This window comes from Meleagris gallopavo, chromosome 5 (assembly GCF_905368555.1).
Source record: "Meleagris gallopavo chromosome 5, MGAL_WU_HG_1.1, whole genome shotgun sequence".
Classification (NCBI taxonomy): domain Eukaryota; kingdom Metazoa; phylum Chordata; class Aves; order Galliformes; family Phasianidae; genus Meleagris; species Meleagris gallopavo.
Genome location: NC_139408.1, coordinates 3,790,045 through 3,804,021, shown reverse-complemented (window position 1 = coordinate 3,804,021; position 13,977 = coordinate 3,790,045). Strand labels below are relative to the sequence as shown.

General features: G+C 38.3%; 1 protein-coding gene across 1 annotated transcript in view; it reads left to right on the top strand.

The window, feature by feature from the left end:
* The window catches only part of NELL1 (neural EGFL like 1), a 278,173-nt gene that overhangs the window by 212,671 nt on the left and 51,525 nt on the right, over positions 1 to 13,977 (top strand). Inside the window, 1 exon segment of the mRNA XM_085223918.1 lies at positions 1,657 to 1,752. Coding sequence (XP_085080044.1) covers positions 1,657 to 1,752 — 96 coding nt within the window.

The window sequence follows — 13,977 nt, the reverse complement described above, 5'->3', positions numbered from 1 at the left end:
CTGAGACTAGAAGTGAGCAAACTCCCTCAAGAGCTACAGCAGGCACCTTTTACATCTCATCATGTTTTTCATGTTTTCTTTCGTACTACTAATTTCAGCTTTCTGCAAAATCATACTTTTCCACAAGTATTTAATGAGAAAGAATCACTAAGTGCTGTTCTTAATCCTTATTGCTCTTTTAAGTGGTTTCAAAATAGATATATTTCAGCAGATTCACGTGTGGACTGTGTGTGTCTATGAGCAGGAAGCTACTGGACAAGAACTGTGCTTTCTCCACACCACTGCCTTGTGCCAGTCACAGGAGAGCTTACGTTCCCCTCTTGCCATCTTCTCTAAATCACTTCAGCATTCCTCTCCCCATGTTATCCTTCACAAAACAGTATGATGTGTTACAGATTATATTAGAGTATATTGGTCTCCGAGTTCCATGAAGATAAGATGATGTGCTCTTTTGCCTCTAAGCAGTTAAAAATTACAAAAGATGCTTCCTAGTCCTCAGTGCTGTCCTCTCTTTATTTTTCTTTTAAGTGAAGTGGAAAATAAATCTAAAACATTTATTCTGTTATCTAGCACTTTAGGCTTTTTCATAGCATTTGTGACATCTTTTTGCCAACACTCTGTGATTTTAGCTTGCAGAAAACACTTTTCAGTTCTGTTATTAGCTTAAATGCAGAGAGCTACTGTTTAAATATTAATTGTAACTTCCCTCATAAGTGCAGTTAAGCTCACTGATTAACTTGTGAAGTTCAATATCTATCTAGGAGAGAGTGAGGACTGTGTTTGTGGGTTCAGGGCCCACACTTAGCCTTAACCAAGTTTTTGATAGAGTGAGCAGGGCCAAACTGATCGTGTCCTGATGCTTGCAAATTCCTTTCCTCTTACCTCAGTCCCCCTTCTTGCATATGCATTCAACAAAAGGCAAGAATACAAAGTGTCACTGAATTGCACAGTTAGTGGGTGCACCGAGGACTTCCTGCCAAACATGTATAACTGAGAAATATCACAGTGCTTGCTAGAAAAGCTGTGAGATTCATCATTTGTTTCAAATCCTAGTTATCTGACATGTACTATTATGAAGTACTTGTGCATTTCTGTCAAGAATCACACTTTAATAGAGGCATTCTCCTGTGCTTGACACCTTTCTCTTTTCAGTCCCAAGCCTCCTCTTAATCCACTTTTTGATTCCACAAAATGTGCACTAATTCAAGGCTTGTAATTTGTAAGTGCACTTCCAAATAAAACAAAAGGAAAATACTATGTTTACGGAGCTTTCAATAAAATACATTGGATAGAAGTGAGAAACAAGCAGTTAACAGTGTCTGACCAGCCTGTTCTCTGTGGCTCACCTGAGCACTGAAATTGTAGTACTTATACTGGGTATAACTGAGAGATCAGCCCCATTAAAAATGTATGCCATATTTTTCCCTTTCCTCTTCCAGATGGTTATTAATCTTTTATTGGTGGTTTGCCGATGGTGTAATCTGAATTTTTCCTTATATCATTTAAATGACTTATTTCTGTTTATGTTTGCAGTTGGATTGAATTTTAATACTTTTATTTCTGTTTAGAATTAGGATGTCTTTGTTAGTAGCTTGCAAATGCATTATAGATTTGAAAAAATACTAAATAGCATCACATATTCCTTTCATTTTTCAGCATTCTGTGAAGAAGGATGCAGATATGGTGGAACTTGTGTGGCCCCTAACAAATGTGTCTGTCCTTCTGGATTCACAGGAAATCATTGTGAGAAAGGTAAAGTTTTGCTGAAACTCAGTTTTTTGGTAACAAGGGATAAGACGTGCTGCATTAAGAAACAGTTGCTTTCCCTTGTGTGTTGCTTTCAATTCATTCTGATTGATGTTTTCTTTTCAGTGAAGATGTGTATTTTGATTCTTCCATAGCTGCTTTTCTCTTACTGAAAAACAATATATTATAAGTCTTATATTAAACAAAGGAAATGTTAAGTGATTAGGGGTGTATTGGTTTTGGCTTTCAGTGGACACTTTTAATTAATTACAGAGGATGGTAGGTGAGAAAACATTTATTACACCTATTTCTGTGATGCAAGCTCAGGGTCACCTTCTGCTTTTTCTGAATCTATTGGCATACTAGATCGGAATTCGGATGCTTGCTTTTCACTGGAATTCTTAATTTTTTTTTGTATGAAACTCGTACCAAACTAGAAATGACTGTTAAAAAGCCAGTTTTTGACTGGAACCACTTTTTACCCAGAGCTTGTCCAATAATTAAATAATTAGCGTATAAGTGTCTCTTTAAATCTCGGCTGTTCTGGAATAATAGAGAGTAATTTAAAGCCAATTGTCAACAAATTTGCTTTGAGTAGCTTCCGGAAACTCCTAAAGCTTAAATGTACTTAAATAATTGAATAATAAAATCCCATAGTTTTTATTTGTCAGATTTTTTTTTAATGATTTGTGAATAAAATAGGCTGTTAATATTTTCGTCATCTTGAATTAATTTGAATCCTGCTTTTTCTTGCCCATGGCCTTTGGATTATTTGTTTTAAACAGAACTAAGCTCCCAAGCTGCTGACATTCAGCAATAAGACAGCATTCATGCTCAAGCAATATGAGGAGAACCTTCTTCAGAAGTCCATTCTAATCCTGCTAGTCACCCTCTCTGATATGTTGTTTGTTCATTCCCTTCCAAAATGTCTGTTATTCAGAGGACATAGTACAAGCAGAGTGATGCTGGATAGCTGGTATGTGTCCTTTCTATATGAAAATGGTCCTATATAACCAGTATCTGCATTGTCCAAGGGTTCCCTGCTGATCCAGGCAGCCAGTGGCTTTAGGACTGCTTTCAGCTCAGCTGCCTACCGTTCTTTCATCTGTGAATCTTAAAAGCATCTTTTTTTTTTTCCTTATGGCTGTAAAGGGACTTTCTTAACCAGAATACAGTCTTTAAATTGATGAAGTGATGGTTTAAAATTGACAAATGGATTACATAACTGCAATTGAAGGCTATGTTTTGATGTAAAATGTGAGGTAGCACACCAAGTAAAGGAAACACAGCAGGCAGGCACAGTACCTTGGGTATATCAGTAAATTTAGAGGTGTATATCAGAAGGAGCTAGCTACTGTGTATAAAATCTGGAAGTCTGAAACCAGAAGGAACGTTTTTTGTTCTTTGGAGATGTTTAAGATTTCTCAGGATTCTACTGCTGAAGCAAATGATGATAACATTGAGAAATCCAACCTGAAAACTGATTTGAAAACGAGCGGAGTTTTGGATGTGAGAAGTTGTCACGATTTAGTTGTATCAGCATGTTTGAAACCTTTAGCAGATATACCTTATGCCATATTCATATTTAGGTGAACGTCACGTTTCTGTGGTAACAGCTTCAGCCATCTGAAGGCACAGACCCTGAGAAAACAAAGAAAACTACGTGTTGGGAGTAGAAAGGTGATGAACTCTCTTTGAAGCAGGCCCCTTTGCTTACCTGCTGACTCCTGGAAGGTATAGTGGTATCAGGAACAGGAGGTAGTTCAGTGAAGACTTCCTCTGTAGTCTCACTGAATTTTGCTGTGCTTTTTTCTTTTTAATCTTAGAAATAAACACGTTGATATAGTTATCGTATGGTAGCATTCCTTCACTGACATAGTCTGAAGACTGTGAAAGGGTGGGACATCAATTTAATTTAAAGCTTAAACGTTCCCGGTAACATCTTGTCTAATGAAAGCTGATGGTGAGCTGATGCATGTCTGAAGCACAATGATGTGTTTTGGTAATGCATTCTATTTGCCATGCTGCATTTAAATATGCCCTTCAAAACCAACCACACAGCAATCCCTCAGATGTTATTTGTGAACAGAAAGGGCTCTGCAACGGTTTAAAACTGTATGACTCAAATTGGCTTTAACATCATGGGGAGGGTAAAATGAACCATCAGTTAGAAAGGTCATTGAAAAGCAGGTGCATTTACTTCTGAATATGTGTTGCTCATTGGTTTTGTCTGCCTGGTGGAAATGATGTCAGGTTAATTAAAAATTCAGAGGTAATTGAGAAGTGTGAAATATATGCTGGTAACTTACTCAGTTGAAAAGGTGAAATTAAAATATACATTTAAGGTGCATGTACAAATACATAATTTAGTGTGCTGCTAAGAAGATTTAGCTATTGCCAGCTGGCTTTACCTGAAATGAGGAATTACCATAAGACAGTTGTGGGGCTGCCTTTCCTTTTTGCATCCAGTGTGAACTGCAAATTGGTATCCAGAGATTCTGTCAACTATCTCTTTTCATCCATTCCTTATAATGCTTTGTTTTCTGTTAGTGTTAGCTTGATGCTTTTTACAGAGCTGTTGTCATTTTCTATTTAGGATCTGATTCTATTTTCTGATTAAGCTTTTTCTTTGCCTGCTTTGTTTAGCTGGCCATGGCTGAAATAACTGAGCTATGTGATCATTACCATTTGTGATATTCAACACAGTTGGGATGCCTATGCTGGAAAGTTTTGATGTTAGCATTTTTGCTGACTTTGCTGTGTGGTTCCAGTATGCATGTGTCTGACTGCTGAGCTGGAGATGTGCATCCTTAGCTGTATGTAATGCTGTTGGCTGAAGCCCAGGTGTGCTCCTGGCAGGGATCTCTGTTAAATCTTCTGAGAGACATTTTGCTGTGCAGAGAGGAGTGCAGGCACAGTACTCTGAGAGTTGTTGGCAGTGTGGAGCCAAATGCCCTAATCTTCCATCCAGTGATGTTTTCTCCATCTCATGTTTTTGCAGCATCAAAACAACCAACCAACAAACAAAAAAAAAAACCAAAAAACCCAAAAAAGTAACAGACCCACAACGTTATTCCTTGATCTATTCTTCTGTCTCAGTGTGCGAGCCGCAGGATAGTGGAGTAGCATTGCTGGTTTTGGAGACAGCCTTTGCCATTGTTCAGTTATTTGTGGAATGCCAGTCACTACTGTCACTGGCAAAGCCCTGAGAGTGAGATAGGCAGCACAATGTGGGGAGGTATCCATAGGCAGGAGTAAACAGATGAGTGAGCACTTAGAAATGACAGTATGCTGCAGGTATTTCTGGAACACTTTCATGCATGTGGAGGAGCATGACCCTAAGAAAAACAGACTGACTTATATGTAGCTCCAGGATGGTGACCAGCAGTGGCAGAAATTTCAGGTAAGGAAGCTACTGGAATTGCACTGCAAGTTTAGCGTGAGTGTCCAGTACAGGAGCACAGGAGAAGAACTGCCATAGAAAAGTAGGTGGTCATCCTGGGCTAGATACACCACGCTCCAACACACAGTCCTGGCAATCGTTCCAGTGAATCCCAATCTAATTCTTACTCAAATATAAGCTACATATTTACAGTATCTTCTGCACAGATTATGAATTTGGGAAATGAGAAGGAAACAGCAAAAGGGTTTAAAGCAATAGATTCCCAGCTAGGGGCAAGTCAAGTAAAGGGTAGTATTTTTCCTGAAGGTTTTGGCAGTGGTGGAGCATCATATCCAAAAGGGATTCAAGGCAATTGCACCAAAACTTTGCTCCAATCTCTCGTGAAAGCTGTTGTCTTAGTTGGTGCATATTGAATGGGGAATAAGATTCTGACAGGTTAGAAAGACTGTGAGTTGGCCGGAGTTCAGAGAGGTAAATGCTTTTTTTTTGTAGCTACATGTGTATTTATAGGATTTGTAAAGTGAAAGGGCCCATTTTTCTCATAGAATGGGTGAATGGCATCGAGAAATTACCTGCTGATTGTAAACAGTGAGAAGCAAGGGTGAGGCATGGCAGAGGAGCATCAGGATGTGATTATTACTGAGGTTATACTTTTGTGTGTGGTTTCGGACTGTGTGTGCAAAAGGTTGTCTGGTATTGAAGTGAGAACTCATTTTTCAGTATGTGCCATGGCTCTGAATCCTAATAATTATATTTATGGATGAAAAAAGCATCAGCACTTGTGGGACTGTATTAGTTACTCGGAGACTCTTCAGTGCAGTTATAGCTTTCATAGGTGGGTGATGAAATGTTGCTATGCTTATACCTTCAAGTTGGATAAAGTTGTGTATTTCTCAGGAAAATGAGGAGGCTTTTACTTGGTTTATTTTATTTGCAGTATCTAGAGTTGTTTGTTGTCTGCGTACTGCTTTGTGTACTCGTGTACTTGTCTCTTAAATTGCTTCTCTTGGAATGTACTGTTTTCTCCAGTCCTCTGGGTAAAACTCCCTACGGTCTGTATTCCTTTGGACCCTGAAGGTAGAAAGAAATGTGAGAGTTCTATTTCCATGTGCTGTGTTTGATTCCTGAGCTGGATCAACCTTAGGCGTGTAACTATCAAAGATATTTCAGTTGAGGGACCTGGTTCTAAAATATAAGCAAACAAAACTCAAATCAAAACTGAGGAAGAGCTTTTCAGTCAGTACAGTAAGATAAAATTCAAAACTCCCTACCTTTCTCTATCCAAAGATATTTTGTAGAATATGAAGCAAGGTTTATTTTGGGAAACAAACCAGCTGTGCTGCTGCGGGCATAAAGCTTTACATTAGATTCCTTCTAAAGCCTCTCATTGCAAGGCGAGGCAAAAATAATACAGTGCAGCACGGAAGAGTTGAAGTGAGCAGTGCTTCACTTATTACAGAAAATGGTGGTTGTGGTTGATACAACACTCCTGAGGGTGTGACAGATCCAGAGAAGGCAGATGCTCCAGGTGGCTGAGGTTACCCTGCTTCATTTGTTGCAAAGCTGTTCACAGCATTTGTCCCGGTGGTGCTTATTGCAAAATGGCAAGAGGTGATATCTTAATGTGATAGAAGAAACAAAGCTGTCATTTGTAAAGATATCAGGGAATAGATGAAAGAATATCTACTAGAAAAACCTGATTAAGATGGCCTCCGAGGATCAAGGGGACATCTGTCTGCAAATCAACAAATAATTCTCAGTAGAAGCAAAAAGTTGTTTGTTCTTTTTCACAGTGCCAAGCTAAGCCAAGAAAAGTGAAGTCTCCCAGATCAAGAAGACCATTTATCCCCTTAGCTAACCATAGCATGAGGAGACTGGGCTGTTTTCCATAGTGCTTTCACTGCCTCAAACACTGGAAACACTGAGGTTTAAAGGCCAGGAGAAATATTAACCAGTCACCAGATTCATTTTGTTTTTGTTTTGTAAGGGATATTTTTGTTGCTGTGTAGTTTTTGTTATGTTCAGGTGTCTGGGTATATACATTTCTTTTGCTTTTGATGAAAGCAATAACCGCTATATTAATCTCTACTGTTAGCTGAGATGATATCTTGACATTCCAGCTAAAAAATGGCTCTAATATTCTAATATTTTCTTGTAAGGCTTGTGGTCATAAAATCTCTCTTTCATAGTCTTCAGACTTGGTGAGAGATTTTTTTTTTATTATTATTATTTTTTTAAAGTCACAGAAAATTATTTTATGTTTCCTTTGTTTCACAAAACTTGTACTTAGGAATTGAGTAGTATTATTTTGCTGACTCTGGTTGGGATAGTGCATGCTATTCTAGGTTTCCACACTTCCAAACTTCTCAAAATCTACTTTCCTCCCCCACCAGTGTCTAAATGACAATTGTACATGTCAGGTATTACTGATGCAACATTATTCAAAGAAGAAAAAGGCAAGATTTCGCAAGTTGACATCTAATTTGCATTTGATTTAATACAGTACAGTGTAATCAAGAGATAATTTCTGTTGATCACACTTTACACTGCAGAGAAGATCCAAGCCCAGATTTTAATATTTTTGTTCTCTTGCCTTAAATTTTCACAAAAATACCTTAAAATAGTGTCTTGGCAGGCTGTCTTTCTTTGTGTCCCAATTCAAGTTCTAGGTGTTCTTGAATTAATATCTTGTGAAGACCATCTTTATTATAGAGAATAGAACTTATTATAGAGCGTATAAAAATAGCTGGTATATTTGATTCTTCCTTAGTACATTATCAGTGAAATGAAAATACATGGGATATTTAAAGAAATGAATGGATACAACTTCAGGATGTCAGTGGCTTTGTGTCTTTCTTTTGTAATGGGGCAATAGATTTGACTCCTTCATTGCATCTTTCTTACTGATGTGTAGATTGTAAAAAATCTAAGAAGAAAATGTCAGAATGTACTTTTAGAAGGGAAGAGAAAGAGATTCTGGCTTGTCTAGATCTCCAGTGATTAAGAAGCAATTAACAGAAGGAAAAGCTCCCAACAAAATTATGCCATCTCCTTTAGATTAAGGTAGCAACTTGCATTCAGTCTATTAGAAAGCTATTAGAAATTGTCTTGAAATTAGGGATGTTATCTTTATAGCATTATGGATGGAACTGGTTGAAATTACATGACAACTTTTTGATGTGATGAGAACTGAAAAACATAGCCTTCATTAAAGTATAGTGGCTGGTTCTGACAAGCTCTACATGAAAACTTTGGTGAACTTCCAAAAGGCCCTTTACAGAACAAGGCTGCATAAACTCCGTGAAGTCTAAGAAAATGCAAGAGCCTAAGAGCATGGTGCAGATGAATGCTTACGTGCCCTATACTTCTTTGAGTGCCTCTGCAAGTGTCATTCCCTTGAACTCATCCAGTGAGCCCCTGTGTGCCTCATTCCCATCTCACTAGCCACATGTGATGAGCTGACGAGTCTTGGGGAACCCTCCAAGTAGAGTGAGAGTCCTTGTGTTTCCCCGGGGCCGTGGGCACTGTGTGTCCTGCTTCTTAGTGAGCCTCCCAATGCTGCTGACAAAAACTGCTGGAGGTGCTCCTCGGGCATCGGCACACATATATTTGTGAAGGAAATCACAGAATCGCAGACTCATAGGGGTTGGAAAGGACTTCTGGAGATGATCCAGGCCAGACCCCTCTGCTAAAGCAGGTTCCCTAGGGTGGATTACACAGGAAAGTTTCCCAATGGGTTTTGAATATCTTCAGGGAAGGCGAGTCTACAGCTCTAGTGAACTGTCATCCTCAAAGTCAAGTTTTTCCTCATGTTTGTATGGATCTTCCTGTGTTCCAATTTGTGCCCACTGCCCCTTGTTTTGTTGCTGGGCATCACAGAAAAGGGCCTGGCTCCATCCACTTGACTTCCCACTCATGAGATATTTATAAGCATTGATGGGATCCCCCCTCAGCCTTCTCTTCTCCAGACTGAACAGTCCCAGGTCTTTCAGAATTGTTTTCCAGTTCTGAAACGCATATGTCAAAAGGATAAGGTGCTTTTCCTCTGATTGAAGGGACTTTTGCAAACAGAGAGTTGCCCATATGGCTGGCTTCAGTAACATTCCTGAAAGATGCAGAGCACAGTGCTGAAGATGAAAGCGATGTTTGCAAGCAAAAAGGAGTTGCCTGTCTTCCCTAGTTGAGAGAAGAGCATGCTGTGAAGAATGTGGGCAGTACTAGCTGAGCAGCTAAAAATTGCTAGGACTTCTCTTTACACTCTGTTTAATGCCTGGAGATCTCTGCATAAAGAGAGGTTTGCTTATTCCTGTTTTCTTTCTTTCTTTGAGCTGCTGCTACACACCAAGTGTTAGGTGATTATTTATCCATAAGGTCTAATTATGCAGTACAGAAGGAAAATAATGTTTTGAAAGAAACGGGTAAACTAACATGTGGCAAACTCCTAAGCTTTAAACGAAAGCTTTGTGTTCTCTCTGAACTTTCTGCAGCCTACAGAGCCAAATTTTGATCAAAAACATTGCTCAGACCGAGGTTATGGAGTTTGTTTACCACTGGTGGCCTTCTTGCTTTGGCCTTTTGACGGCGAATATTGAAATTTGCTGATAAACAAGAAGCGTGACTTGAGATGCTCTGAGTTTGCTCAGAGAGGTACTTGTGTTTCTTAAGGCATTTCCTCTTGGCTTCAGGGGGAATTTCACGTGTGTTAAAGCATCAGGATCTGGTGCAGTTGAATTGTGTGAAATGAAAAATAAATTGCTTTAGTGAAATAAAAGAACATTTAGATTGAGGTTTTTACCTGAAACAAGCTGTGTTGCATTTATAAATGATAAACGTGCCACCTTTAACTCATTGATCTATGGTACAAATGAAACTAGCTAGTCTACAAGTAAGGTTCTGTTTAAGCTGGGTACAGCACTCAGTCTTAGAAAAAATGTGCTGCTCAGAGGCTTACTACACAGAGCTGGATTTCTGCCAAAGTTAATACAGTGAATACTGATGTATTTCACGAGTGATCTCTTTGAAGTTAATCAAGGTGTAGTGAGAGAAAATGTAGCTCAATGATCAGAACCATCAGCATTATTTCTTTGAGGAATAATGTGACGTGGAAGAAATGGAGCAAAATGACATGCTGATGTTGTAGAGGTGTTAGAAATTTAATTCAGCTTTCTTGTGTTTGTTTGTTTGTTTTTAATTTAAGGTGGGTTGGTTGGTTGGTTTGTTTTTCTGAAGAGCTATGGTTCAGAAGGGCATTTGAAGCTGCTAGAAGGGATACAACAGAAAAACAAGTCAGCTACCAAGATACCAGACTAACCAGCGAGATCTTTTTCCACATGGATAGGAATTCAACCCCACAAAAACAGCCACTGCAGTTTGATTTCACTTGTTTGACATACAGAGGAAGAGATCACGTCCACATTCATATATTTAGAAAGCAAATAAAGTGATGTAGTTCTCTTGCCCTCTTACATAGCTTATGTAGATTGTGCAGTGAGGATAGCTAATCCAATTATAGTGCTCCAGGAGTAGGGGTGAGAATGAGTTAAACTCTTGCTGAAGAGTGTCATCTTTTCTTTATTAACTCAAGTATCCTCTGTGATACTTATAATTGAGCTGAATTCCAGTTTTTCTGAGTATTTTTTGTAAGAGTAACACCCTTTTTGAATGGTTTTCTCCTAGCAGCATTTCAGATTTGAGTTATTATAGAATCATAGAATCATTAAAATTGGAAAAGACCTCTTTAGATCATCCAGTCCAACTGTCCACCTACCACCAATATTGCCCACACCACTACAGTGAAGAAAAGCCTACCACAGAAGTAGTGACTCTTTGTAGCTGAATTAAAATTAGTACGGACCCAAGAAAAAACAACCTCTTCTTTCAGATTGTTCTCACATCTTTATACAGACCTAGAAAAAAATAGAAGGTTTTGCTGATCTGGAAGCTTGAAATCTTGTTTTTTCCTCTCCCTGAGCTTTTTCTGCATCAGATGAAATGTTTTCATTGTCTATAGTTTGTTTGATTGTGAAATGTCTACTTAGCTTCAGAAAGTGCATGATGTATCCAAAGATAGCTCTGAATTTTATTCTGGATAATCCAATATATTATGGATGGTGAATTACCAAAAAATCAATAGATTAATACCTACTGGATGTGAGAAAGGCCTATGAATGCATCTCCTGAAAAGAGTGGCATTAAAGTCTGGTCTAGATCCAGAGCTCACAAATTGACTGCAGATTCCTGTTGCTTTTGTTAGGCTTTTTTTTTTTCTGTGACAGAGAAAGAATACACAAGATGCTGAAGTAATGCTGTGCTTAAAATATGTGTGAAGCATAAACATAACATGGATTGTTCTGCTTGAATGTTTTCTTTGCTAGTTCCTTTATGATTGTGGTAGCTGTGAAATAACATACTCTGCCTCAAGAAGCTGGGTGTCAAAGTTATTTTCTAACTTTTTATAATGCTCTGATAAAAATCTTCAATCCTTCACATTTGCAGAAATAGACTTCTTACTCTATGCATCAGTCTTTTTTTTTTTTTTTTTTTGCTTTTGAAAATGGAAGCTCTGATCTAGCAACTCAGTTCAATAGATGGAGTTTTCTACTACTTAACCAGCGTAACATCAGATTTATTTCTTTCAACATGTAATATCTACTAAGTAGATCAGTCATTTCAGATGCAAACATAAATGGCATGGTTTTTATGTGAAAGAGTAAAATCCACTTTCTTATTTGATTTTTTTTCTTTTCTGAAGAGACATTCTCCATATGCTGGCAATCTAATCTTTGGAATGGGACTCATTTATCTTTTGAGTGAGACATAAAATGAAAGCCCTAAACACTCCTGGTCATTAAAGATACAGTTGAACCTATTTCCTATTTCAACTCAACCATTCTTTAGCAATGCCTGTCAGAGAAATCACTTGTTTGAAATAGCTGTCTGGTTAGCATGGAGGGGCACCCCATGCCTTAACATCATAGATGGCTGTATTTGTGATAGCTTGCAGGCCCTTTTAGCTTTTGATAGCAGTTACATCGTTTTAAATGGGATTTTTTCTTAGGTGGAGTACAAGCATAAGATTTGTGAGTGTGAGCACACTCATCCACTGTCCTCATTGTATTTTCCTAGTAGTAGTGATATTTCCAATGTGGATGGCAGAGTTCAGCGGGAACAGGTAAAGGTACTCACACACATGCTGGGAACTGAACTCTGTGATCTTTATGGGTCCTTTTTGACTTGAGATAGTCTGATTTTACTGGATGTTCTTGTTAGTAGGCAGTCAGCCTCTTTGTTGAGCTGCAAAATGAGGACAGACACCCAAACTCTGCCTAGATCCCATGTATCTCCCTATCCTACAGCAGCCACTTAGCTTTTTTTTAAGAGTCTACTGGCCAGCCAAACCATCAATGACTTTGGCAGTAAGTATTCCTCATTTTAAGGGAGATGAAGTAGATTGCTCTAATTTCCAAGACAATTTTGGTTGCTCTGTTTTTATTTGCTTTTTAATTAGTAGCCAGGATTGACAACAGTCAGTCCTTTCTTTCACAGTTCCAATGAAAGTTTTCAGGCACAGAAGAATTTGATGAGAGTTCTTTCTTCTCTTAAGCACTCAAAAAATACTTAAACTGTTTTGCTGTTGAGCAATCAGAAGGCGTGGCCAGTACATTTATTTTACTTGCTTATATGACCAGTTATAAAGACTGAATTTCAGTTAAGAAATGTTTTGTGAAGCCCCCTTAGATTTCCATTTGGTGCTTTGGAGCACGGGTGATTGTACGCTGTGGGTGATGTATGGAAAAAAATGACTTTGGCCAATTCTTTGGCCAAAAGTAATTGTGCTTACACTTTCTAGAAAGATAGTTGATAGTTCCTTTTTTTTTTTTTTTTTTTCCTTTTAACCATTGTCTGAATATAGAATGTCTGTGAACTGGCTTGGCCCTTGTAAAAAGTTAAGTTTAGTGATGTGACAAGTTTTTGTTTGTTTGTGTCTGTTTTTCTGACGAATGCTCATTCTGTGACTTCCTACAGCGGTCATCCTGGCTACCTCTTTTACCTACCATAACTCTGGAAAGCTTATCTGTGTGTCCAAAATAAATTTGAAGAAGGAAAAACAAACACACACCAAACCTCTGCATGCCACGAGGGCTTTTTGTGTTGCATCTGTTACAGCTGAGGCAGATTGTAAATCCTGCAGTTAATGGGACTGAAGCTGCCTTTTCCTTTGCCAGCTAAAGCCCCTCTTTCAGCTCCCCATCTTAAATTATTTTATTTATTACCCTAAGAATGCCCATTGCAGAATTTTTTTTTTTGGTATCTGGTTGTGTGAAGAAAGCAGAGATTTAATTCACACCTCAGAAATTTTCTTCCGTCTTCTTGTCTCAAGTCTTGTTTCTTCTCCAACTTTGTATATAGAGTTCAGAGCTGTTGCAGTTTGTGAGATGTGTGTGCTGATAGCAATAATAACTCCCTCAGTGCTCCCATTAATCATTCATAGGCTATTGAGTCAGATACAGTGTGATAATGCCTAGCTATTCCTACAGCCTCTCCTTTAAGATGATTGAGTCATATGGTTCTTTTGAAAGAGAGCTTTGATTTTTATTACTTTTTTTTCCAATCGTTTCACTATCTTTTCTCAGTTGGCTTTATTAGATATGTTCATTCCTAAATAAGATAAAGAAAGTTGCATGAATAGCTGGATGACAGTCGATCACTGAGAATACAGAAGCTGATCAATAATGACCAGAATTTCTGATCCTAGAGTGTGTCTGACTGGTTTCACTGTGGGGGATTTTTTCAGATCCCTCCATGATACAGGGTTTACAAGTGTAAAA